The 27,302-nt window shown below is 39.6% G+C and overlaps 1 protein-coding gene across 1 annotated transcript in view; it reads right to left on the bottom strand.

Moving 5' to 3' along the window:
- kiaa0825 (KIAA0825 ortholog) overlaps positions 1 to 27,302 on the bottom strand; it is a 161,538-nt gene that overhangs the window by 127,886 nt on the left and 6,350 nt on the right. The window contains exons 2-7 of the mRNA XM_015373303.1: positions 24,307 to 24,443; positions 15,786 to 15,945; positions 14,760 to 14,951; positions 14,392 to 14,577; positions 13,969 to 14,293; positions 2,797 to 2,964 (exon numbers count right to left, since the gene is read on the bottom strand). Coding sequence (XP_015228789.1) covers positions 2,797 to 2,964; positions 13,969 to 14,293; positions 14,392 to 14,577; positions 14,760 to 14,951; positions 15,786 to 15,945; positions 24,307 to 24,437 — 1,162 coding nt within the window. The 5' untranslated portion in view covers positions 24,438 to 24,443. The remainder of the gene's footprint in view (positions 1 to 2,796; positions 2,965 to 13,968; positions 14,294 to 14,391; positions 14,578 to 14,759; positions 14,952 to 15,785; positions 15,946 to 24,306; positions 24,444 to 27,302) is intronic.

Below are 27,302 nucleotides of genomic sequence, written 5' to 3'. Positions count from 1 at the left end.
TAATACATTGTAAGCCATATCACACAGCCCTGATTTAAACTCTTATATATAAATGTAATCTTTTATTTGTTATTTTTCATGTCATTCCCTTGTCTTAGTTTGCACATTAGGTTACTTCTAAACACAGTTAGTTTCAATAGCTCTTAGTGGGAATCAATGTTACAATGGCAAAATACTAGTCCATGCTACATTTTTCAGGTATCTCCAAAACTACCCGATAAATAGAAAATATAATTGTATGCCTTTTAAAACGGCAGTTACTTTTCAAAGAAAAAATGATGAAGTTCCAAAGGTGTGAAGACCTTCAGAGGGACGCTATTGTTCTCCAGAGAGAGTATCACCCAAATGGATTCTTACAATTTTTTTCAACCACTTATTGTTGGGAAACTATATAAAACATTGGTGCCAATCCTTTACTTTTTTATTGATCATCTTTATAAAGCCTTAAGTTGCTGTTGGGCGTGTGGTTATACTGGATTTCTAAAGCAACAGGTGCAAGAGAAAGAATAAATGTGACTGACAACCCCAGGGCAATGCTCCCTGGTTGCTATGTATTTATATTTACAGCCATAACATTCAGAAAGCACATTGAGTTGAGCCCTACTGGTAAAAAAGTGGATTCATTTTACAAACTCTTATCCAGCTTTACTCATTGAAAATTGTGGGATTTATTACAGAAGCCAAAGATACACTGCTGTTGATGTGAAACATTGAATGTTAAGCTGTGAATTTCAGTTTCAGGGGTTCTTAGTGATAAATAAATGTGAAGCCAGCTAGTGGCTACCTGAGAAACTGCCTATTTTAGCTCCACTAAGCTGACTTTTTTTTTTTTCTGTTTGCCCTGAAGGCTGCTCTACTGAGTTTATGACGACCTTTGCCTTAGAGGAAGCTTATAGAAATGTCTTTAGAAGTTCAAATCTGAATTTGGATAGGATTTAACCCCAGATCGTTGCAACAAAGGAAAGGGTAATTCCATGAGAGCTGATTGTGTGGATTTGTATAAAGATGGTAGCTTGTAGAGGAGCTGCGGTGAATAAAAGTGAATAAGATGCTGACTTGGGTTTCAATTAAAAAGCATGAACATCAAGGCCATAGTTTCTTAATCGGAAAGCGAAGTGTAAGACCCCAGGCAAGGCAATTTAGCCGAACAAGAAGGCATGCAGTAGAAAAAGAAGGAAGCGGCAGGCACATCACTTTTTGACCTTTAAGCTCATCTGATGAATTTCTGGTAATTAAGCTGTTTGATTGCCTGGAATTAATGATTTGGATAACTGCCCTTTAAAGGCTGTTTACCTCTCTGTAAATTGAGCCTTTCCGCAAGTCTTGTTTTTGTAAATGTAACCTTTATGGAAATTACTCTACGCACCAAAAACTTTCATTTAACATCTCTGCAGTGGTGGTTCAAAGGGGAAAGAGGAAGAAGCTACTAAAGGCTCATGTAAGACCTTAGATAATACCAAACTAATAAACGCTTCTTTTTCAAACTTTAGGGTAGAAATAGCAAAGAACCATTTGTGTGTGTGTCTAGGGGTGGGGTATGTATAAGTCAATGTGTGTACTTGCATGCATACCATTAGTTTTTTGCATCTTTTTTTACCAAAATATTTTAAATCCTTTCACAAATTGATATTGGATTAAAGGAAGTTCTAATACAAAGATATGGTTCTCTCTCAACCCATTTATTGTCATTTTGACTGCATGTTTAGGCCCATCTTCCCGTTGGCATGGGAAACCCCAGCTCTTAGTCAAGACTTTTGCAGGCTCTAACAGCTTTTATAATATATTTAAGGCCATTTATCTTCCGATCATTCATGACTAGCTTCCCTGTCCCTGAAGGAAAATAACCCCGCAACATGATGCTGCCGCCACCGTGTTTCCCCTCTGGGTTGGCATTTCAAGGGTGTTACACACTGACTATGTGTATTACTTATTTGATTGATGAAGGCATTTGATTGTGATGCATTATATTTAAGGCTATCAGGATAAAGAGGGTCAAATATGAATGCTTGACTCAGTGTTAAAATGTTACTCAGGTCATCCGGATCCGGCCTTTTATCAGTTTGCAGAGTCAGAACCAGACATGGAGGGGCTGCGTTCAGCTTCTATGCTCCACATGTCTGGAACAAACTCCCAGAAAGTCTCAGATTAGCTGAAACACTTAGTTTATTTAAATCCAGGCTGAAGACCCACCTGTTCTCAGCTGCATTTACGTAGATTCTATTCAAAAGCTAAAATTCGCACGTCTCTGTATTCTCTCTTTTTAATCTTAAATGTTTTTAATTTTGAATCACGCTTTTAATTGTTTTTAATTGTTTTCTCTCCCTTTTGCTTATAATGTTTTATGTAAAGCACTTTGAATTGTTCTGTACATGAAATGTGCTATACAAATAAACTTGCCTTGCCTACTAGTACAGAACTTTGGAAACATTCATTACTAATAATAATTGAACTTTACTGATATCACACTGGAGAAATTCACCTCTGCGTTTAACCAAACCTTTGGGGATGGGTTAAATGTGCGGCGCCCTGGGAGCAGTGTGGGGTGTTGCTCTGGGACCCACAGTGGAGTCTGTGGGAATCAAACTGGGTGCTTGCAACCTTCTCAGAGCAAAAGCGCACTGCTCTAACCACTAGGCCATCACGTCCCCACCGCAGTTCACATTCACAATACTCAACAATTTTTGCCGGTCTATTATGTGACATCAAGTAAAATACATTTACCGGAAGATTTAAAGCTGCTATGTGACAAAAGGTATAAAAAGTTCAAGAGTGATAAATTCTACAACTTAGTTGCACCTTTTACAGTAGGAGAGTCTCCAGTGCAGTTTATGAAGATGATGTCAGCGACCAGCTCCCTCACTTCTCTCTCAAAGCCTAGCAGGACTGAAGCCAGCTGGATTAATGCCCTCAGCTGGTGGGAGGTCAAGCTGAAGCTCCTGCTTTTCATGGGAAGCTCCATCGGCGCTGGAAAGGGAATGAAAAGAAATGAGATTGCAGATGTGCTGCAGACATAGAAATGCAGTTTCATTTTCACAAAGGAAAAAAACGTTTTCATACGAATTTGTTTTCCACACAATGTCCTTTGCCAACAGGCACTCGTAAAAAAACACCCCCCACCAGAATTCTCAGCGCATGTGACACAGCTTCTAAATATCGACCCATTCATGTTTTCTCCATACACACTGTAAACAAAGCATGCAGAAAGGAAATTATGCAAAACTTTGCTCCCTGAGAAGTCACACTCGCACAACCTTCCTTCCTAACACAAAACTTTTTTTTCCTCCTCCTAACCCGCCGATGACCCCCTCGGCAAATATGGATTTCCCATTTTGGAGGCTGCCAAAGCCATCACCCGGGGGATGTTCCGCATTAAGCCGGAGAATGGGCGGCTGGGAGATGTGTTGCCATACGCTGAGACACATGCACAAATACTTTTGTGAGTCCGCCTAAATGAGCTCCGCAACTGCAAAGGCATTTGGGAAAGGATGAGCTCAGTATTAGCCTTGACTCTGAAAGCATAGAGTTGATTGAGCGCTGAGATGGAAAGAAGAGGGGAGGGGGGGTTACTTTTTTCCAATAACGGTGACATTATTGCCTTTGGATCTTAATGTAATTTTGCTGTATTGTTAAACAAAACCTGACAATATGACAGCAACATTCTCCCCAAGGATGTCTGGGTTAATCATGCATGAGGTTTTATTCAGAGTGTTGTGTCTGGGCACTTGTGTATGTTTTTTATGAGTATTAATGAGTGTGAGTCAGTGAGTTATGTGTGTTTATTTCTTGGGACTTGCACAAATGCATGTTTATGTGCATGTGATTTGGGTCAATGTGCAACACTTGATTTGTAGATGAGATTTGCACATGTCAGTCTTGTGGGGAAATTGTGCACATTGCAACCAGCCTTTCTGGTCATCATTAAATGGATTCTAACCAAAAGATTGTTTATGAATGTATCAAGATGTAGTTGAGTGCAAGTACGCACAGATGCATGCACGAAAGTGCAGGTGCATGGCTGTGTAATTATATGGGGTGTGTTTGGATGTGTGTGCTTGTATTTGTGTTTGCATGTAATTAAGCTCCACGGGCCTCCAGTTTCTCTGTAATGGGTTCCAGTGGGAGTCTGGGCTAGAGAGACTACCTCCTGCTGCATGTGTGCATGCGTGACCTGGTTGACACCCGGGTGCCAGCCTCGTTCCAAGACTCACGCTTTGCACATACGCACCACCAAGCCTGTCTATTTCTGAAGTCGCCGTCACATCAACAGCTTCTGATGCTCAACGCAGGGGAAAAGTGAAACTGCAGAAGATTCAAGGGAAACCTTATCAACCCGACAGAAGGGGACACATTTGGGAGATACAGCCGGTGGATTCTGTAAAAGCTATCTCTACAGCCCTCCTGCCCCCAATCTCCACCTTTTCCGGGGGTGTTCATCTGAGCACAGCAACTATTACCTTGCACTTCATCTGGAGCATCACCTTTTCCTGGCCTCCCTCTTCTCTCACCATCCATTCTATTCATTCCATCAACCTGTGACCCTACGACAGTTTCACTTCTTCACTAAGTCAATTCTAAATAGTGGCACATGACCTTGGCGTTTAGCAGTGCTGGTCATTGTCTTTCATTGAGGCTCTTTCCAAACAAGCTATATAGGTATTTATAGTCGCCTCCCTAGCCAAATAGGCCTATAGCCATAGAAGTGTAGTACATAGCCATCTAAACCCTATTATACCTTTGTCACAACAGTGAGACCAAATGGAAGCTCCCATAGTCACTTGATGGAGAGGGTGTGCTTAAAAGCACCCAGGTGTGTCATACAGCAAAGTACATCACACGTTTCAGAGCAGAACGAGGAGGGGGCACTGGGAGGGGGAAGAGTTCAACTGAAGGTCAATGGACTGAGAATCAATAAGGGAGGAGCTGTTACCAAGAGCGGGGCAAAAAATCTGTTTATACAAGAGATCTTCTAAACATTATACATTAAAGATATTACAACATTATAGAGGGATACAGAATGAAATACAGAGGGCTGTGTTGCTGTGATTGCTAAGAAATAATGAGCCACAGACAACATAAGGAATTGTCTCAATGTGGGTGTTGCATGGAACAATCAACAAATAGCTAATGGATGAAAAGAAATAAGCTTTAAAGGTGGCCAAGTATAAATTTTAGTTTGCACATTTTAATAATAACAACAGCATTAAATAAAATAAAATTGCCTGTACTTTTGGCAAGCAATCTGTCATTTTTCCTGTCCTGTGGGTTCCACCAGCAAGACAACCACGCAGGAAATCGAGAGAAAAGGGAAAGGAGGAGATCCAGGTGAGAAGAAAAAAGAAAAAGAAAGGGGGTGGTGGTGGCGGCGGTGGTGGTTAGGGATGAAAACATGGGGAAGCGAAGGAGGGGCGGGATAAGGGAATTCCCTTAGCAGTTGTTATTGATTCCGGTGTTTACGGGCGAATAGTTTAGTGCCGTTTACAAAACAGAACAGATGCAGCCAGTGAGCAAAAAGGTAAACAATTGCTGTGTGGCGGGCTGCCAAATCCCCAGTCTGATGTATTAAACTCACGGTGAAGAGCATTTCCCCTTTGGCTGCACTTATTGCCACTTCATTTCCTCTTTGCTTGCATACACACACTCTCTCCTCCTTGCTATCGCTCCTCTTCTCTGCATCGTTCTTTCTTTCTTTCGCACGCTGGTTTAAAGGAGGAATAAAATACAAAAGGAACAAGTATGTTGGATGCTTTTTGCCGTCTGGCTATTTTTCTGTTGTATTCCGACCCAGGAGGCCTGGTACTTCCTAACAGAGCGATTAGTAGGGGGAATTGCATGTGTCTGACATGGCCGAAAACCAATTATTAGACACTTTCTAGCAAATGATGCCCAACTCTTTGGGGAATGAGCAATCATGCAATAATTTAGCCAGTGATTTAATTTCTCTCCAGCTTGACTTGTCTCACACTCTCATCCACTGGCCCTCATTTTACCCCTTTCTTCTGGTATTTTTTTCCTCAGCAGCATAAATGTGAACATCTAAAGGGTTGTTTTCATCTTCCCGTGTAATTGTCCCAACTGGACAACAATATTTTGTCATGATGTGATAACTTGATAAGATTTTTCACCATCAGGCACAACTTCCTCAGCAAATGATGTCAGCAAATTAGCACCATTTTCATTACCTGTGGCAATAGATCACAGTGCTGTACATATAGCAGAAAATCTGTCAGTGTAATTTCTTAATCTGAACACTCCTTATGTGTAAATCAATATCTGATCATTATCATAAATTAGATTGATCAAATTATATTGCACAGAGAACTTAGGACATTTTGAATAGTCATTATGAACAGTATTTAAATTGAATTCAACACCTTCTGTGTTCAAACAAAAGGAATAAAGGCAGCCACTATGTGCTAGCTCTCTGCTATAACTATAAATACTTATAATTATCTTAATATTTTAAGTGATGGTCCATTTACAATTGTCCTGTTGTTAAAGAAACTTTAACAGATTGACAACTGTTTTGGTTCTAATCGTAAGAGCATCTGTCCCTTTCACACTAATGATTGAAATTAAGCCCTGATCTGCTATGCTCTACATACTCGCCTACTCTTCTATCAAATGCCACTGTTTGATATTTTTACTTAAACTTTGCTTTGAAGCATTAAAATCCTTTAAAGGGTTTAATGCATAAGTTTTACCCCCAATTACCTACAGTACATTTTAAAAAATAATGTTCTTCCTGAGCTTTTCCCATTTGATCACATTGAAACCAATATTGTTTTCTAGGAATGTTTTGTAATCCCTAACACAAAACAAAACAGTGCATAAAGATGAAGTGAAAAAAATATTACATATGGTTTAATTGTCTTTTTAATAATCAGAAACATGTGGCATGCGTTTGCTTAAGCAAACTAAATTATTGCTGTTTTTCTTTATGAAAGCCTTTTTTATGTCATTATTCCACAAAGGAATTCTACATGAAGGAAATAATAAAAGCAAATCATTAGTTAATGATGGGGTGGTTTATCCACTGTGCCTGCTCTTTGGTGGTCAGTTGGTGGTAAGTCAGCCACTCAGTCTGAGGCAGCTGTGGCTTCAATGTAGCATCCTACCATCAACATGTTTGTGTCGTGTAAATCATTTTTGCACTACTACAGGCCAATTACATTTAATCAAATACATGATTTCCTGTCTTGCTTTGTCCTTGTTTGGAGTGTCTTTGGTCTTTGTGTGATTTTTTTGTTCACTATTGTTTCTTAAGAGGCCTTCACAGGACAGTTCTATTTATCAATTATACATAGGTGGACTTCAGTAATTAAGTAACTTCTGGATGCAATCAGTTTGCACTTATTTGTTTAGACATCTTAGAATACTAAAAGTAAATGCATGTTACATTTTAAGATTTTTTTTTAATGTTTAAAAAGGATTAAATAAATACAGTTATGCTGGCCTACAACAGTATTGACTAGAATTAATAGAAGCTTATGATTGTATGATCCGATGGCATGGACATTTATTTAGGTAGGGGTATCTGTTTTAAATTGTGCAGAACAAGAAAATACATCACACTTTCCACGTATGCATTTCAAAATCTGTGTATCCTTTTTCTTCTGCATTGTGATCATGCACTGCTTTGTGTTGGTGTGCTGCTCAAATGTCAGTAAAATATACTGAGGTATGTAGATGTGATGTGACTAAATGTGCACAATATTCAAGGGGCAGTGTATTGGCAAACTTATTGGGATTCAAAGACTGGCAGTTGCAAAATTTAAGAAAACATTTCATGAACTTGTACTTGAACACCCAGTTTTTGAGTGTTAAAACCACTTTCCTTGTAATATTTTTACCTCCTGCCCATTAGAATAGGGGGCTTCTAATGAGCCTTGTTCTGTTGGAAAAGCCACCCGTTAAAGGTAGTTGTTCCACCTCACTGTCATCCTGTACTTTGTCATTACGAGGTGGGTATTAAAGTGCAGATTTGATTAAATCTGCCGATTTATTTGTTTAAAATCTTTTTACAAATGAATGTTTACGGGATTGAATCAAACTGGACTAAGGGGATACTAAAGGATTGGTATAAACTGGAAGTGTTTTGGTTTGTAAGGTCTCTGGGGATTAAATTTGTTTTGATAAGCAAGCTGTGTTGTCATAGCAGTCTCCAGAACTTCTGCGTGCTTCAGGAATTCTCTGTGTTTTCCGGCTATAGCTGCTTCCCAGGGTTTTATTCTCACAGGGTGACGTGCAGGGTCATGTGGGTGCTTGGAGCTATGTCTGCATACGCTTCAGTTTGTCTGTGGGTGGAAGAAGGCCTCCAAGATGCTCCAGACCTCCTGCTAGGCCCAGACAGTTAGGGTCCTCTTCGTCAGTTGCAGCCCACTGCTCACTCAGACAGCCTTATTATGTGAGGACCCCCGCTGTGATTACTCAACATACACTGGAGCGCATGCACGCACATGTAATCACACACAACCACCCAAACGCTTGTCTCTTGCGCTTCTGTCCTCGGGTGCTGTCCAACTGGGCCACAGCAGGGGCAACCTGGCCTTCACAGAGGGAGAGAGTGGCAATATTTGACATCTCAATTAAACTGCTTGGCCAAGATAGAAGTGTAGGTAGTGTTTCTTTTACTGGCAGTAAGGCACCTCTGCTTTAAATTTGTTTTCCTATTACTCAGGGTATGTGCTTTGTTTTCACCTCTTGTCACACTGAATTAATATTTCTCTGGCCTTTTTTGCATACTTCAGCTGAGTAGCTGGGATGAAGAGCATGGCAGAATGCATTGTAATGATAGCAGCATTTCATTAAATCCCACTTGTTTAGTGCCCTTGTTCACATTATTGTTTTCAACCCCTCAGCAAATCACGCTGACTCTTCATCACAGACACGCAGCCTCCTCTCAATAAGCCATCCAGTTTTTTTCTTTTTGTCGGCTCTTTCTCAATAGAAGGTGCCAAGAAAATGTTCATATCCTTGAGCTGCTCAAGAGCGATACACAAAAGCCATTGTGGCCACTCAGAAAATATGGGCAAAAAAAAAAGCAAATAAATGAAACACATTATACACATTCTCGAGGCCCGCAAAACGTAATCTTGTTCCGTGATTTCACTGGAGGCATGATTTAGAGAAAATGACTGCTGACAAAGACATGCATATGAACACAGGCACGGATAAATGACACAGCTTTTCTCTTTGTGACTAGTAAACACAGGGTTTTTTTTTTGTGGAAACTTTTTCTTCTAAACAAGAACTCCTAATAATTTGAAAATGCAGCAAGAAAGCTGCATTGGGGAGAAAAAAAACACAAAAAAAACACCTTTCATAGGCATCACACAAACAGCTACACAGTGACACACACACACAAACACCCCCAGACCATAATTATGTGGCTGTATGCGGGTGCACGTCCTTGCCTGACAGTGTGTATAAACTCAGGCAGAGATATGATCTAGTGAGGAGCTGCTCTTATTAAATATTAACAAACGCCATTCCCAAGTAGCCTCAATCCCCATAAGCACCTCCAATGCCAGTCGGTGCCTCAGCCGAGCTATCTCGCGTCACTACAGAACCTCTCTCCCTGTTGAATAGGCTGTGGTGCTGTCTCTGAGAAAGAGTTCAAAGAGTCTGAAAGGGCGAGGAGGTGGGAGGGAGCGCAGCGGTGGAGAAAGCACTTGCAATACATGTTCTAACTGAGTTCCTTTTTCTTGTTTTTTTATCTATATGAAGCGGTTGCCAACGTCATGTGGGGAAATTAGTGTAGCTGGAATTTAAATCAGTGGTATCAAAATATGGTACAGCAGAATTTCTCGACTTCGGCTTTAACCCCGTGGTCGATTGTTTGGGAGGGCGGGGGGGAAAGAATGGATGCAGAGAAGCTGATGTGAGAGCTTTTGAAGTCTCACAAAAACAGGGATCTGCTAGGCATACACATGTAAATTACTAATACCATATGGAAATCTAATGGTGCATTTTCAAAAGGGAGGTATTAAATGAGGCTTGATCACACAATTTTCAATATAAGTCAGCAATTAGTAGGCACGCACACAAATACACCCATGCACACGCAAACTGGCATCGGAAACTCGAAAAAAGTCAAACCCAGCAGTGCATTCCTATACTGGATCAAAGTGAGAAGTAATTGATTTTTTTTTACCCGTTAAAACAAATTATTAACATTCGGCAGCACTTTTTCTTTAGCACTTTTTCTACCTATCTACCTACTTAACCTTATACACTTTAAATCATTAATGAAATTGCTCACATTTTAATTAGGAGCGGTTTATGGTAAAAACATTAACAAAGTTAGAGAAAACTGTGGGGCTACACGGTTAAGGCTTTGTTAAGCATCATGTCTTCCACTGATAAGTGGTCCTGGGTTTTACAGCACGAAATAAGCATTCAGGCCTCTGAATACCTTAGTTTTCTTCCTACAATCAATAAAACTAAACAAAAAACCTGCGACCAGTGCAGGATGTAACCCACCTGTGGCCAATTCAACAATTGGAGATATTCACCAAGTTTAATATTAGACATCTCTACGTAACTATATCAGTTTTAATAAGTGCTAAGCCTTCTTCCTTTGTTTAACCCTCAAAAATCTTTAACAAGGCTTTATTAAATGGCTTTTTAAAGTCTGGATCAATTCAGACTTCCCTAAAGCTTTTCCATAAGATGAAGTAACATCTGGTAAGATAGAAAAATTATACTTTGTATACATGTAAATGTCAATGAGTTTGATGATCTTGTTTCACGGTTTTATTGTTGGACATTAGTTAATTGATTTTGTCCCAAGATTGCATTGGAAAAACAACAAAAACTGGGTTGTTCATTTTGTTCTGTTTAAGAGTCTGTGCTAGCAGCAACAGACAACACGCACCATTTTACCTACCTGCAGTCTGGATTTAATAAAAAAATATCTGTACTAAGCAGATCCCATTGGCTTATTGAACTTTCTTTACATAAAATTGGATTAAATAGAACGGTAAAGACACTTATTTTTCCATCTACAACTTTTACTCACCAATCACAATATACAAAACTGTCATAATATGGATAATTTAAAAAAAATAGGACCTACATTTAAAACTTCTCAGAAAGACACATACATGGAGACTTGGACCACCTTCATATCTCCACTGAACTTATTGAAGTGTGTGTTAAAGTCTAAAGCCCGTTCCTGACCAACCTGTCGAGCACAGCCATTCTGTTCGCTCCGGTTCACTTAGAGAAGTGCAGAGAAATGAGAAAAAAAGGAAGAGGAAGTATGTATGGATGGAGTGAAAGGAAAAATAAGGAAGGAGGTGGTGGAGGGTGGGGTGTTGGGACTCCTCACATCTGTCTAGGTACAAAGTCAGAGCCTGCCTTTGTGTCAGTGGGGTTAAAAGAGGAGGCAGATCTAGCTGTGAAAGCTGTTAAATGGTTCAGTGGTTTGACAGTGGCTGATGCTACAGACAGCGCAGCTCCCCCGGGAGCCCTCAGAGTTATCCCCCCCCACCCCACCCCCCAGCATAGCTCTCATCAAAATATACCTACCGCCTTCCTTTACTTCACAAATAAACAATAACACAGCAGGAGCGGAGGGATGGATCTAAGGAGTCGTTGGAGGCTTATGAAAAGAGAATTACTTTCTTTGACACTGTCGTAATTGTCTTGACAATTATGTGCGTTGCATACAGTATACAGACAATAGAGTGTAAAAGCAGATTATGCATTAATGTTCCAGCACTGGCTTTTTAGAGAGCCACGGGCATTTGGAGTGGCTCTTAAGTTTTTTTTTTTTTTTTTAGAGGAGACTTTAAACATGAACAACACAAAAATGTAATCCCAGTTGTAGCTGTGTTGCGCACACACAGAGACACACGCACAAACACAAACACATAAGTAAAAGCAGCACAGGCAAAACTGCTCCATTTTACCATCATTACACAGCACGGGTCCCTCGCTCCCTTTGGAGCCGTGTTCTGCCTCCGGTGCTACATTTGACGGTTTGTTGAACGGCACGTAGGTGTGTAGCCTCCGCCGCGTTACGTGATCAAACAGCCCAACTGACGCATGGCCAATTATCCCGGCTGCCTCCTCTCATCTCACGTTTAAGGAGAGGGAAAGTAAAAACCAGAGAAGAGAAAATGGGAAGAGAGGTAGGGAGGGAAGGGATGAGGTAAAAAAGAAAAAGAAGAAAAAAAAAGTAGAGAGGCTGGTGGTGTGTTTATCGAAGAATGGCAGATGCAAAAGCACTCCTCTCCGCATTCCTCTGGGAAGCTGGCATGTGTACCATTTTGAAAAAGTAAACAATGGCTCGCAGACTTTTTTTTATTTATCGCGAATCTTTACTCTCAGCAAGTTGTAAATAGGCCAATATGAAGCAAACAAAGAGAATGTGAAGGGATGACGGATCAGAAGTGACATGGTGTATGAGGGTCCCTGCTCCTCTCTGTTATCTCCATCAACAAACGCTACATCACTGAGAACTCCTTCTGCATTAGAGGAGAATACAGATGTATCTTAAAACATTTAAGCAGGATTGAATGTTTCTTTCTTTAATAAATTCCATTCAAAAAGAAAAACGCATAGAAAAAAGTGTCCAGTTAGGGCCTATAAAATCATGGCTGCCAACTTGATAGTGGTCCAGCAAACAGTCACTAAAACCCCTCTAACATGGGTAATCCACTAAAGGTCATTGTTGAAGAAGTTGGCTGTTCACAGGGAGCTATACATAAGCACATAAATGGAAATTTGAATGCAAGAAAAATGTGTGGTAGGAAAAGGTGCAGAAGCAGCAGTGATAGCAGTAGCCTAGAGAGGACTGTAAGAGGAAGGCCGTTCAAGACCTGTAGGAAATTTGCCCAATCCCAAACCAGCCCCTAAACACTAACCCTCTGTTTGCGAGTTCCCATGAAGGGTCCACCACATAAAGTGCCATCCCAAACCACATACTGGGTATGGCTAGTGGACCGTTCAGCCCTTAAACAGAGATTCTGCATCAGTGGAGTGCAGTACAGTGTAACAGCGAACTAGTGTCGGAGGAAACACGTGCATTCAAATGTAAGTTCTGCTGGTTTGCTGCATCTTCATCATCCTGACAGAAAATAACAGTTTTAGGAAAAAGAAAAAAAGTGTAATTAATCCCTAAATGAAAGGTCCTCTTTGAAATAGTCTTATTTGATAAATAGATTTATTTTAAAGAAAATGGCAAATGTTGGATATTATGTCAACATGCGCCAAAGAGTTACAGCATAACTATTTTTCTATAGGAACAAATGCTTTCCCTTTCCACTGAAGGGAAGAGCTGTCTCATTCATGTTTATAACCCCGACGTAAAATCCTGGCGCCCTCCACAGAGTATGACTTCACTGGGAGTTACACTTCATAGTTAAGGGTTAGTACTTAGGGAGCAGTTTGGGATTCAGACATTCACCACTGAGGTGTCGACTGAAACTGGAGACAGTAGTACAAGAGCTACCATGAACAGATGTATCCATCCCATGGGTTACAGCTTTCAAATTCTATGCTAAGCTACTCCTAAACCAGAGACCAACTCTTAACCATCATAGTTAGACTTATAAAAGGATGCACCAGTACCTAGTTTATTGGCCATGGTGTCATTAGCCTGAACTCAACCACACAGTCAATGTGTTTTGTCAAGAGCAAGATGAGAGAAACCATGGCCAACAATGCAGACAAGTGAAAGACCTCTACACATGGCTGCCTTATCATTTAGAACCACCACAGGTTGATTATCCCAATTTGATGTCACACTAAAGAAGTTGGCTTTAGCTTACACAATGTAGTTTAAGAGTAAAGTTAAAGGAAAGAGGAAGAGAAAGAACCTCACCTTTATTTGGTCAATTAAAATTAAATGGGAGTATTGAGAGTAGAAATCAAAGGAGGAAAGTGAATCAGAATAAAAGAGAAGCCACAAAACTGTGCAGAAAATAGGATGAAACAAGATATAAAAAGTGAAGCACTCACCCACTGTTGCTCTGGACCTTGCAGAGTATTTTTTGATCTTGCTGCTTAGTGCCGTGTTGTCTCTTTGGGCAGTTTCATGTTCTCTCTCCATCTGGGAGCCAAGCTCCTGGGTAACAGCACCAAAGTAAGCTATGTTTAAAAAGCCAAGGACGACTTGGGGCTCCGCTACTCTTGAAAGGACCTGGAGTTCCTCTGTAAGGGCTCGGGTCACATGCGGGACCGCATTGTAAAAACCTGCCACCAGTCTATCAAAGCCGGTCTCACCCCCTGGGCTGGAGCTCATGCTTGAGTGCAGAATATTCACCACATACTGCCGTTTCAGGGCCTGAGCATATAATCAGATTTAAAATGCTGTATATTAAACATGCTACTATAGTAGGATTTATGAAGCGGTTCAAAATACAGAATCGACTGAAATTGCACCTGATAATCTGTGAGCACTTCACATTCTGGATAGAGGAAAAACAGCTGCTGTAAGCAGTGGACCCGTTCATGGATGGTCAATGGGGACACTGGAGTGGAACCAGAATGTTCTGAGGTGCAGTAAGACAGCCGGTCCACCAGGAAACGTCGCAGCTGAAGACGTACAGTATCCCATGCCACGTGGATCTAAAAGGCGAGTAAAAAGATGTCGGAAATATTTATGTTATAACAACCTCAGGTAGAAGAGCAGAAAAACAGAGACTGCTGATTAAACCCTCATTTCAGAACACTTAGCAGTTAAATTAGGAATGAAATTCATCAACCTGACAAGGAAAAAACACTGAACTGAATGAGAAATAGCGCATTACCTCTAATGAAGGGTCATCTTTGACTGTGTGTGTCATGTGGACAGAGGAGCCAGGGAGATGAGGGTGATGAGAGGAAGACATAGCAGATGAAGATGAACAGGGAAAACAGACCCCACACCGGGCAGAGAGATTCAGCAGAAGCTGAAGGGTCACTTCTTCTTTGCCCTCTTCTTCCGATTGAAGGTAATGTTTCTAAACAAGTGAAGAGCAGAGATATATGTGGACATGAAGAAGTTGATCTGATGACATAACGTAATATGCAGTGTTGGTGTCAAATGTGAAGAGCTTGTTAAAATCTATGAGGGTAAAATTTGAAGCTACAATGTTGCACTGGATTGTATGAAGGTGAATTAAAGTAAAGCAGCTGAATACAAATACACAAAACACTCAATTTTCAGATCTATCAAAATAAATCTAAAATCATACTGATGGATTTGGGGACATTTGTGCACTCTACATGCGTTAGATTGGTGATATAATTACATATATTTTCAGTTTAATGTATTATTATGAATTATCATAAAAAAGACACTTAGTTTAGTTTTACTATTGATGAGTTGGATCTATTTTGGTGATAATAATTCCAGTTATCCATTTCTTTAATTGACCTAATTCAGAGAGCTCGAAACTGCTGCTCCAAGGCCACATGAGGTGTTTTACTATCTACATTGCTTATTACAGAAAGAGAAGGGAGAGGGTGTAGCTGAGCCTCTGATTGTCTTCATGTGAAAAAAAAAAAAGTACTGAAGATTAATTCATTAATGCTCAGCTGCAAATTATATGATTTATTCCAGACTATTCTTTTTTTCTTTTATAAATATTAAAAAGCACCCACCTAACTGGCCTTAGTCCACAAAAAAGTGCCCCCCCCCTCGTAAAAGATAAACGTTTTATTCTGCTTTAAGATCCTAAATATTTCTATGTCACATACTAATAGAATTCAATATTTCTTGAAGTTGTAAACAACAAAGGCAATAATAGCTCTTTGGTTTGAAAGCAAAGCTGACCTTTGACCTAATGCATTACCAGAGCTCTGAAGAAGTCTAAAAGGTCTGCAGAAAGAGGCTTCAGGCTGTTTTGTGCTCTCGTGTTGAACCACTGTAGGACCTCTGTGGGACTGGCAGGACGATCCCCGGTTCTGGAGTCTCCCATTTTGGCCTGAAGCTCCTTTAGCTGTTGTTCAATGCTTAAAAACAAGAAGCTGTGTAATTAGACAGATGATAAAGGATTCAAACTCTTCCAGTGGAATATTATCTAAAGACATTGCATGTCAAATTGGACTTATCTGATGAGTGTTTGACATGTTTGTTGAGTGTTGAACAGAAAGGGATGCAGAACTGTTTGGTTATATAAACATTCCAACACTAAATGTATTAATTTCGCTATTATTTAAACAACATAATCCAGTGCATTCCTCAGGGTTTTTATATTACTGACCAACAAAACGCAGTGCAGATTCTCACACATCAGCTGTGAGTATTTGTCATTGTTTTTCGTCTCTTTTGCCAGTTAATGCGCCTCTAGGTGAATAACTGCATCTTGGTAGGCTTGTTGTGTCTTATCTCAAAGTTGTACACAGGATGACTCCTTTTACAAACTTTAAATGAAAATACAGTAAAATACACTGAAGCCTGTAACCTGACAAAATGTGAAAGGTTAAACAGTGAGCAATGCTTTTGCAAGGCAATGTTACTTCGATTATTCATATAATTATCTATATTCCCATGGCTTCCAGTTCCAATCTAAACTCCCAGTCCTGCTTATTTGTGCAACACTGGGAACAATTGTTTCCCCAATATGTCGTTCAAGTGCAACTCAATGAAATAAGGAAAGCACTGCTTCAGCAGAAATGCAGAGGAAGAGAACCAAGCACAACTGAAGCAGAAACAGAGACTCTGACGTACACACAGCATCACACTCAGGTCCTTCCCCCTCTCATTCAGCTTCTGCACTGTGAGAAGACAGATACAGACACATCAGCAGTAATGAACACAGACAACAATATATCAATGTGTGAGTGTGAGCTAAGCATCTTGAGTGAAGTGGCATTACAGGCATCGGCAGGCGTCTGAGATACACACTTTTTGCTTTTTCATGTCTTCCCTCCACACTCACACATACATAGAAACACCGCTCTTTTGATGTTAACAGACGGCACCAGCTATTCGGTTCCCCCTTAATATGACAGATTAGAAATGACATCTTTGGGCTCAACATGTTCAGTCATTTCCATGCAAATCGATGCTTATATATTTGAATCCAAGGCAGTGTCAGAGTGTGTGCTTGCATACGTCGGCATACCTGCATAATTACAATAGTGTTTTAGGGGTGAGGGTTCCTATTCTGTGCACACATGGCTGCTCATTGACAGGCGTAGATGTACACAAAGCTCCAGAGATGAGTGCATATAGCAGAGCATGACACCAGGGCTCAAATGATTCATTAAATACTGCATGTGTTGATGAACTAAAATCAATAGGGAAATATAATTAGGAAAATCCATAAAAGGCTATTTCTCTTTAATTTAATTGAATCTACCATCCCACAGGCATTAGACATTGTATTTGTCAGGAAAAATAAATTAATCAGTGATTTATACATATTATCAATAGCAAAATCAAAGTAAAAAAAATTACCTGCATACAAGCTGGTTTTCTGCTAATCTCTGTGTCAGACTCTTTATGTGTTAGCATAGATAATGCAAAGCCAAAAAGCCCGTCTGCCATCAAACAGCTCATCTCCTATCGCAGGTCTATAAACTGCCTCCTGCTTGCTCCCAAGCCATGAACGGATCCAGATGTCCCGCAATAGCAGCTCATTAAATAACCGTTCAATCTGACACACTTTCATTTCAGAGGGGGGAGAGAAAAACGCAAGGGGATAAAATGTTATAGACTGTTCCAAGTTGATATCCTCTAGACTGAAGGCTGCCTAATGACATTCCTCTGTCTTGTGGTAACTGCCTTCTTGTCACTCTGCCCTGATTTCTCTTCTTTAGGCAGACCAGATGATGCATCTTGTTTTATTCTCATGTTCCACTCTCGCTGAATGACATAAACTTTGCTTATACAGAGTTTATTTTATGTAATTTGATGCTGTTAAACTGCTTTTTACTCAACCTTTGCAAACCACCAATCACCTTATACATATTGTACAGGAAACTACCCTGTGCATGAAAAGTGAGAGCAATACATTTCATCCCAACAAATATCAGGATTAATTGCTGACAACATCTTTTTTAAACTTTAAAGAAATATATAACAAATCATCTTTGCTGTTTTGAACTGAAATTGATGCAAAAGAAAATCTACTGGAGCATATTGTAAATGTGTTTTGTCAGAAGAAAAAAGATAAAAGCTGCAGCAAATACAAGAACTGAATCAGTTGACTAAGATTTCTGATTAGACTTCTGTTATTTGCCAGGTCCTCTGATGGAAGATTGCCTTAAATTGGATGACTGAACAGAACGCTATATGTGTGTTTATAGTAAGTCATAAAACATGGATGTTCATTCAGGGTTCCACCCCAGGACTTTACATAGACAGCAGGTTTCAAATGGGCTCCCATCTGTAGCTCACTTTTTACCCACTCTCTGAAGTTCATTAAAGAGGAAAACAGACACTAGGCTGTTAACTTAACTCTTCCCACAAAGTTGTTTGGCGGAATTGATATCTAGGGACCTTCTTTGGTACTTACTAAACACATTAGTTTCAAATTAATTTGGGTTATTTAAAACAAAAATAAATCTTTTATTGCTTGAAAGTAATTTCTGCTATATTCACGCAATCAAACATTTAATTTGAAAACATTTATTCAACAGTGAAGAATTCATTTTAAGAAACCTCCTTCCTTTTTTTTTTCCAATAACCAACTGACTGATTTTGTGGTTTGTGAAATATTTATATACCTTTATGAGGTACACTTTAAAATTAGAAAGACAATAGATTGTGTTAATAAAGTAAGGTTTACGTAAGAAAAACAATATGAAAACATGTTAAAGTATCACAAAGAGTGTTGAAATAGACTTTTTAAGGAATTCAAATCTACTTGGACATCTTTAAAAGAGCTTGACAAAGAAAGTAGGCCAATTCAAGCCAATCAGTGAATCCTTGATGATTATAGAATATTAAATTAAAAATCCCTGCTCCCTTAAGAAACAGACCTGCATTACTTTTAAGGTGCACTGTGGTAGTTTGTCAACAAGAAAACCTGTCGACATTTGTGAAGTGGGGCCTCCATGAACTGAACTTCTTTATCCAGAAACGTGTCAAGACCTCAAACTTGTTCTATTTAAGAACTGTTCTTGAAAGCAAGCAGCAAGGTTGTAGATCGTCAGGGAAAATGTTTTCAGATAGTTAGTGTGCGTCAAAGAATGATCTTCAAGAATGGCAGAACCCAAGCTTTCCCAGGACATTTGCAAAAGCATCCACTGACCGGCCATAATCTGAGCAGCTGCCACATCTTCCTCAGGTGACACACATGCACCTGGTGTAAAACAAAACCTCTTTCTGGTCAGCATGGGCATCCCAACTGCTTTCCAGCTATGCTGTACCATACCACAGAGAGATCTGAGGAAATTGCAACTGTCAATCACAACCTGTTTAAACAATATCAGCAATCTGAGCTACTGTTTTGTCTCTTGAATTAACCCACACTGGTCAGTTTTCAATCCCCACCTGCATCGATGAAGCTTGGATGTTCATTACAATGTCACAGGTTATCATCCATACATTCCTGGACCTTGTTATACTGTAGATGCAGACAACAGGGGACCAGGAACACTGGTCTTTAGTCATACACTCTTCAATCTATACTTTTGCATTATCATGCTTTTATATATATATTATATATATATGTATAACATTTTAATATTGAAAAATTATGTTTTGTCGCTGCTTAAAGGGATAGTAGAGGATTTTTCAAGAAAGTTTTTTTAGAAGACCCGCCCTCTCCACTTTAAAAAAAATTCAAATGCACAACCCTGTACCTACTCCCGAGAGTCAACGTCTATTAAACTTGTGCAATAGCATGCACAAGCCCATTTCTCCTCATGCACACTCTGTTTGAGAGTTGCTGTTTGCATCACTCAACAAGATTTGCAATTTTTCCACTATGTCAGACTCTCAATCGGTAAGTTAAAATGGGGATGAGCATGTTGGCCTTACGAAAACATATCACCAGAATGATTGATCACTTATTTTGAAGATCCACCCGGAAAAAGAACATTCTCAACAATACCTTTAAATATATACCATCCTTGAACAGAAGTTGGTAATAACCATTATTATTGACTTCTCCTGTCAGTCGTCATATGTTATAGATTCTCCGAGTAATGAAATAGTTTGTAAAAAAAAAAGTCTCTCTTTAAAAAAAATAAAATAAGAAAATATCACAAAGAATACTCTGTTTAAACCACATGATGCTAAGCATTCATAAAGCATAGAGCTCTCCAACATCTCACCATTGTCTTCACTTACTAAAACAATGCGCTCCAATGACTACAGAACCGCTATCTTCAGACACAATTTCAATCCCAGGCTTTTCACTCTCCATTTCCCATCCTTCTTTTCTCACCTCTAGAATCTCCTCCTGACTTAATTCTCTTTTCTTTACTCTCACCTTTCAATTACCCCTCCTTAGTGCTTTGTGCCGTAAGTTATAAAGCCATTTTGGATGGTCTGAGTCAAGAAGTTCATCCAGTTCTCTACAACATAGTGACCTTTTGCCCACTGGCATGAATGCTACTGGCAGCCTAATCAACTTGCCAGGATTAGCTCCCAGCTTGATGACTTTCACCACGCTGAGATGCCAGGGGAATAATACAGAAAGAAATGGGGAACAGAAGATGGTAAAGAATCAGTAGGAAACACAACCAAGAAATAAAACCATTCAGCTTTCTGTGTAGATATAACAAAGGACAAAGCCCTAATGGCAAAACCACCAGAAGAGAACTGAACAAAAGACCAGGGAAATGAGAAAAGAGCAAGAGGAAACCAGGGGGAAACAACTCTTCAGGACTCTTGACAATCTATCTATCACCTTACACAAACACATATGGACTTCGAATTTAACTAATGGAATAAAATGTGTGTTCCAGATCAGTTTATGGAGACAGTTGACGCCACAAGTGTGTTCCCCCTCTCAATTTGTCCCCAGTGCCGAAAAAAAGAGGAAGCAACTGGAGGTCTTTTATTAGATATGATGGCCCATTTCACAGCTCCCTGACTTACAGAAACCCAATCCTGCGATTAGTCAGCGCTTTGACGTTATCTTAAGTTCCTTGTCAGAATTAATTTAGTGTGGGTGGCCTGCTGTGGGGTTGTCTATCTGGAGCTCCGCTACTCGATGGCTGCCTTCATAGATTGGGAGTTGGAGACAAGAAGGGACAGGAAGCTCTTTTTCAAATAATCCTGTGTTCCAATCAGTGCCAAAGCAGCCACCTGAAAACTAGATAGCTCCTCTGTCAAAGGCCTCCATTCTCTGAGGGGAAATGGACCGAATGGGCTTGAATGAACAAGCTGAAAACATATCCCGTATTGGCCCAGCCACTTAGTGCCCTAAGCCACCCAAGTCCAGTCAGTGATACCACAGAGCTGATACGGCTGATACAATGACTCAACACACGTGTCATTTGCACACTGCAAGAACTCCAGATCATTGTCAATATTAACAGAAAATGAGCTTTGCATGCAGTTAAATCTTAGCAAGTCTTTCGTTTTCTTGGCTTTAATTTCCCATCCAGAAGCAGAACCAGAACAAGTTTAATCAAAACATCCTTTTTAAAAACCGGCCATCAACCACTTACAGCCATTTGCCTTGCCAAGGTGAAACTAGAGGCTTGTCTTTAGCCTCCATGACTGCACTGACACTTCATTAAAGGCTGTTTCCTGGTGGCCCACCTCGTCCAGCTCCACTCCCTCCTACCCTTGCTCCATCCCACCTGATGAGGATTAATGGATTACAACTTTTCAATTTGGAGGCACCAGGTTCTTTGTCAGCCCATCTTAATCTCATTCAATTAGGCAGCAGCTTGCAGGCAGATCTATGACATCTGAGAGCAGGGTAACGGGCCATTCACTCTCACCCCTAAACAGATTTAAGTTCTCCTGTGTTGGTGACTCAAGCTGCATCATCCCTTGGTCTGCCTTTTACTCTCCTCCACTTCTGTGATTTTTCCCAAACACTGATAAGTCAGCAAAGGCAGGAGGCAAGTGAGCCACTGAAGCCTGCATAGATCTATTGGTGTGAGTACAAGAGTTGGTTGAGGGACGAGAGAAAGCTCTGAAGATTTAATTCAACAGATTTTATTTAACAGAAAAAAACGGGTTGCTTGAAATAGTCTAGGAAGAAGTTAGTTGTAGTCGAACGAAGACACTGACCAGTGGTACCCCACGGCGAGGGGAGGATTGCCTTATTTTTAGCCCCATTCTCCATTATCTGAATGCTTTGTTCTCATAATGGTTATCCCTCTCCCATCTGCAGGAACACAAAATAACCCTTTAATGCTTAGAAGGCAGAAAAATGGCTCGGCCTTCAGTAATAAGCCTTGAATTACCTACCCAAGGGTTTTCGTTTCAAGATGTGGAATCTTCAATTATTATGTTCCCATTTAGAAGGAGGAAGGAAAGAAAAAGAGAGAAGGGGAGGGTGACAGTGAGGGAAAGCGAAGAAGGGATGAGTCCCAGGCACTAATGGTGCCAGAGTGAGGCTTTGTTCACTTGCTACATTTAGCCTGTCCTTCATCATCTGCCCTCAGCCTCACCACCTTACAAACGATAAAAGGCCTGAAATATAGATTTCTCCTTTTGCTCCAGTGTCCCCACAGCTCACTCATTATCAATCTATTTGCACTCTTAAACTCTGCATCTGCCAAAAAAATACAGACAAATATGTTTTTTTTTTTGTCCTCACAAAGACGACCTGAAATTATTAATTTTATAATTAGTTTACCTGAAGCAATACAAACCTTTTATTCATACAGTATGTATGGTATTAGAAACGCCATAAAATGAATAAAAACACAGGAGTGGGTCTCATGACAGGATCTTTGTTTAACAGCTCCAAACGAAGGAACCTTCATCTGTTGTTAAGCTCTTTACCTTTTCAATGTGCATGTATTGATTTTGGGGAGAAAAAAAAAAACAAGCCTTTTAGAAACAACTCGTTAAAATTAATTTTTATCTCTAAAGTTGAATTTAAGCAAAAACTACAGAGGAAGTTAATAAACAGAAAAGTCTAACCATTGAGGTGAGAAACCGAACTCCTGTGAATTCTTCTTCTGCCAAATGTTAAATATACATTTGTTTTTGTTGAGTGTTAATGATAAGTGCAAAAAAGCACTGAAGCTGAATGAGAAGTATAAAAGGCAACAAAATGTATGGTGTGAAGCTTATGACTGGACTAACAGTAAAGTTAACCCATGCCTCTGAGCTGCTAGGAAACCTACTGACCATCAGCAATGGTTTTAGTTTCTCTTGCTTTTCTCCATTGCTACATTATCCAAAACGTTGTAACAGTTTACTTGGAGTTGTTTCATAGACAGATAGCACCCCTGGCTTAGTGTTTCTATGCCAGCCTTCCTATACATTGCAACCCTAAAGGTCAAAGCTACAACTTTGCCATTCAAATTTTTAAATAAAAAAAAAGAACTTGTAGAGTGGTAATGAATAAAAATATACTGAATAAAATATATAATACTATCCACTTTAAATCGGATTCAATTGCAATGGATCTGAATCTGACCACATGATCTCAATTTGTTCAAATACAATTTACAGAAAGGACAACTGGCTTATTGCTTCTAACAATTAGAAAAAGGATAGAGTACATTTATGTTTTGTTGAAATAAATCACTGTTCAACAATTATGTTTTTGTAATTCTCCTGATGCACAGGAGAAATGGAAGGTTTTATCACTGGGCAAGAGAAATGCCTTAATAACACACTGGCTGTGTCAGAACATCCAGCCTAACTCCTAACCCAATCACTCCATGGAGTGGGGACTATATAGTGGACTTTATGGTGAACTCGGTAAACAGACTGTTTGGACTTTTCTCTCCCCTTTGGTCATGTGACTGGGGTTCCCTGCGCCATCTTTTTCTCTCTTGCCCCGCTAAAAAGATGGTGTTTGTGAGAAGTGCTTTTTCAAATTCTTCTAGGATATATTTGCTCATCTAGTGACTGAAAATGTATACTAGTTTTTAAGGTTTCTTGTGGGAAATTTTGACTCCACTTCTATTTCATGCACTAGACATTTGGGCACTGATATAAAATGGCGTAAGACCTATAAAATTCTCTATGTAGGGGTTAGGGCAGACATTCGAACACAGGCAAACTCCTAAAAATTACAACCCAGACCACTATTTTAATGTGATAAACACAGTAGAATAGCAAGAAAAGGGATACTTAAATAAACTTAAAGAGTCCCCTCCCATCCCCCCCGCAAAAAAAAAACAAAATAAATCTGGATAAAGTTTGCAATGAGATGTAGGCTCCAGCCCTTTCCTTGCTAAGAAAAAGAAAAAAAGAGAGAACAAAAATAGACTTACCTGCTGGCATTGAGGCTGAGTTTCTCTTCTGTGTCTTTTAGAAACTGTTCAAAGTCTGCATCACTGGAAACACCTGGAACTAGAAACTCCACAAAGGCGTGGTCGTCAGGAAATTCTCCCGGCCATTCCATGATGCCCTGTAAAAACCCACAGATACAGAGTTGGCTTTAGAGCCTTAGAACTACCACTTTCATAAGCAACAGATAAAAATGCACAAAGAATTATATAGAAGTAGGTTTGCCAGTATCTAGACCGTATTAACAACTTAATGAACTCAGCCGCATCGTGAAGAGGACAAAAAAAAAAAAAAAAACTATAAGTAGCTCTATATATGAGCTATAATATAGACTGGTGACACAAGGAGTGACCCATTTTAAATTAATAATAAATATTTTTAAAAAGTGTTTGTTTATTTAGATTATTTTTATGATTTAATATGCTGGAAATTGCGAATTTACTTTTTAATATGCTTTTAAGAGATGACCTCTGATCTTTGATTGCAAGGAATAAGAAGGGCTTCAGCAGATGGATGTTGACTGGAAATATTTGAATGGGAGAAGGATAGATTTGCAATTATGGAGGGAACTCAGAAACCAGGATAGGAGAACAGGTGACTAGACAAAGGAAGGACAACAAACGGGAAACTAGATATAACTGAGATGAAAGGAAAGTACAATGAACACTGGTAGATGCATCTAATATAAACACAGGGCAGATGTGAATCATGACGGGTTTGGGGTCCTTTTGCATGAACAACTGCATTAATACAGGGTAATTCAGCTTATGAGTCAGGGAGGCTCTGGTTGTTTTAATAGTGGCTGTTTCCTTGGCTTTAATGTCTCTCATTTCCTTCTTAACGATACTCTAAAGGTTATGAGCTTTAGTTTGAGCTAGATTGTTGGACAATCAAGCATTCAGTAACAGTCCGTTGCATCAGAAGTGCACAAAAAAGGGCCTATGCAGATCCTTCCTACTGTTAGACTTTATAATCTTCACCGCTCCCAAAAAAGCTCTTGAACTGAGCAAGAGTTCATTTTCAGTTTTATTTGCCTGACTGTGTCTCTCAACAGAAAGTTCCTGATGTTACTGATTGTTTGCACAGTTTTTTACATAATCAGGAAATGTGTCTTTTGCTTCCATGTTTACTGCACAGTTTATCACGTTGTTCTGATAACTGGCTTTTGTTTATTTTCTTAAATTTTTCTTCCCATATATGATTTTTCTTAATAATACCTGCACACTATTAGCATTTTTTTTTCTTTAGGAGGGTTATTTTTTCTTCCACTTACAATTTAACTTTTAAATCATTGTACATTTTCATATTATTCATTATTTTAATAGATTCAGTTTAAATGTATGTTGCACGGTCATGCAGTTTGGGGCATGGTTGCCTCACAGCATGAAGGTGCTGGGTTTGATTCCCTGGTCCAAGGTGTTTTTTTTTTTGCATTGAGTTTGCATATTGTCCTCATGCATGCCTGGGGTCACACTGCATACTCTGGCCTTTTCTAACAGTCCAAAAATCAAGACTGTTAGGTTGATTGTTACTTCTAAATGGCTAAAATAGGTGTGAGAGTGTGTGTGCAAGGTTGTATGTCTAAGTGCTGCCCTATGATGGACTGATGATATCACATCTTGCCCCACAGACTGTTCAGGAATGCCTGCAGCCTCCTGTGTCTCTTAGGGATAAGCGGCAGTAGATGTATGGGTTTATCGATAGATTTTATGTCTACTTGTTTTTGCACAAATTTCCCCCCTTTGGGACAAAAAGGGCATTTTATATCCTATGTTATTGATTTAAATAAACAACTACAGAGGGATGCACATTGGTGCAGGGGGTCGCACTTTTGCCTTGCAAAAAGGAGATTCTAGGCTTATTCCTGGCCTAGGGTCTTTCTGCATGGAGTTTGCATGTTCTCCCTGTGCATGTGTGGGTTCTCTCCGGGTACTCCGGCTTCCTCCCACAGTCCAAAAACATGACTGTTTGGTTAATTGTCTTTTCTAAATTGTCCTTAGGTGTCAGTGTGTGTGCATGGTTTTGTGCCTTTGTATGTCTCTGTGTTGCCCTGCGACAGACAGGACCTGTCCAGAGTGTACCCCGCCTCTCGCCCATAGACTGCTGGAGATAGGCACCGGCATCACAGCAACCCTATCAAGGATTACGCGGCAGAAGATGGATGGATGGACAATTACACATTGGGGCTTGGAATTATAAAATGTCCAAAAGTTTAAACAGCTGCTCTGACTTTGAACATTATAAAATACATTGGACCAACACCAGCTGACTACGACTTTGTAAGCTTCAGACTGGACCTCAACTAACTTCAAACTCTAGAACCTTGAGATCTAAATGAAGTGAAAACTTTACATTCATCTGAAATGAGGAATGATTGAAATAGGATTTTCAGATGTCTCAGACTCCTGATTATCTTTATTTGAGGAATGCAAAAGTTTTAACCCAGATCCTGGGTACATCCGCGCGTAGCTCTGACTTCAGCAGCACCAACACCCTCAAGTTCTTGAATGAGAATTGTTTAACAATGACTCTCAAATCTGCAGCTATTCTTGTTTTTTATTTTATTTTCTAAACATTTTTTGTAAACTTCACTTTTCATTATTGCACTTTGATACTGCACTCTGTGACAAGCCAGCTTCTTTTGTGATGGGCTTTGGTATCTAACACACCTCATAGTGCCTGACAATGACTCTTTGTTGGACTAGAATCCAGCATTCCTTCCCATCGTGGTGAAGACCATGATGTGGAAATTCTTTACTAAAACATTCTTTATCCTTCACATTTCATTGGTTTGGTGTATTCAATTGAAAAAAGAAAAAAATATGTTTTAATTTGCTGAAAGTCATGACCATACAACCTTATAGAAAAAAAATGCCTTGCTATAAATTCTAGTTTTTGAATTAAATTACTGAAAGAGATTAACTTTTCGATGGTATTCTAATCTATTGCGATGCACATGTCTGTAGGGCCTGCTTCCATG

This window comes from Cyprinodon variegatus, unplaced genomic scaffold, assembly GCF_000732505.1.
Source record: "Cyprinodon variegatus isolate N-32 unplaced genomic scaffold, C_variegatus-1.0 Scaffold85, whole genome shotgun sequence".
Taxonomy (NCBI): domain Eukaryota; kingdom Metazoa; phylum Chordata; class Actinopteri; order Cyprinodontiformes; family Cyprinodontidae; genus Cyprinodon; species Cyprinodon variegatus.
The sequence above is the reverse complement of the archived record's forward strand: the minus strand, read 5'-3'. Positions and strand labels throughout refer to the sequence as shown.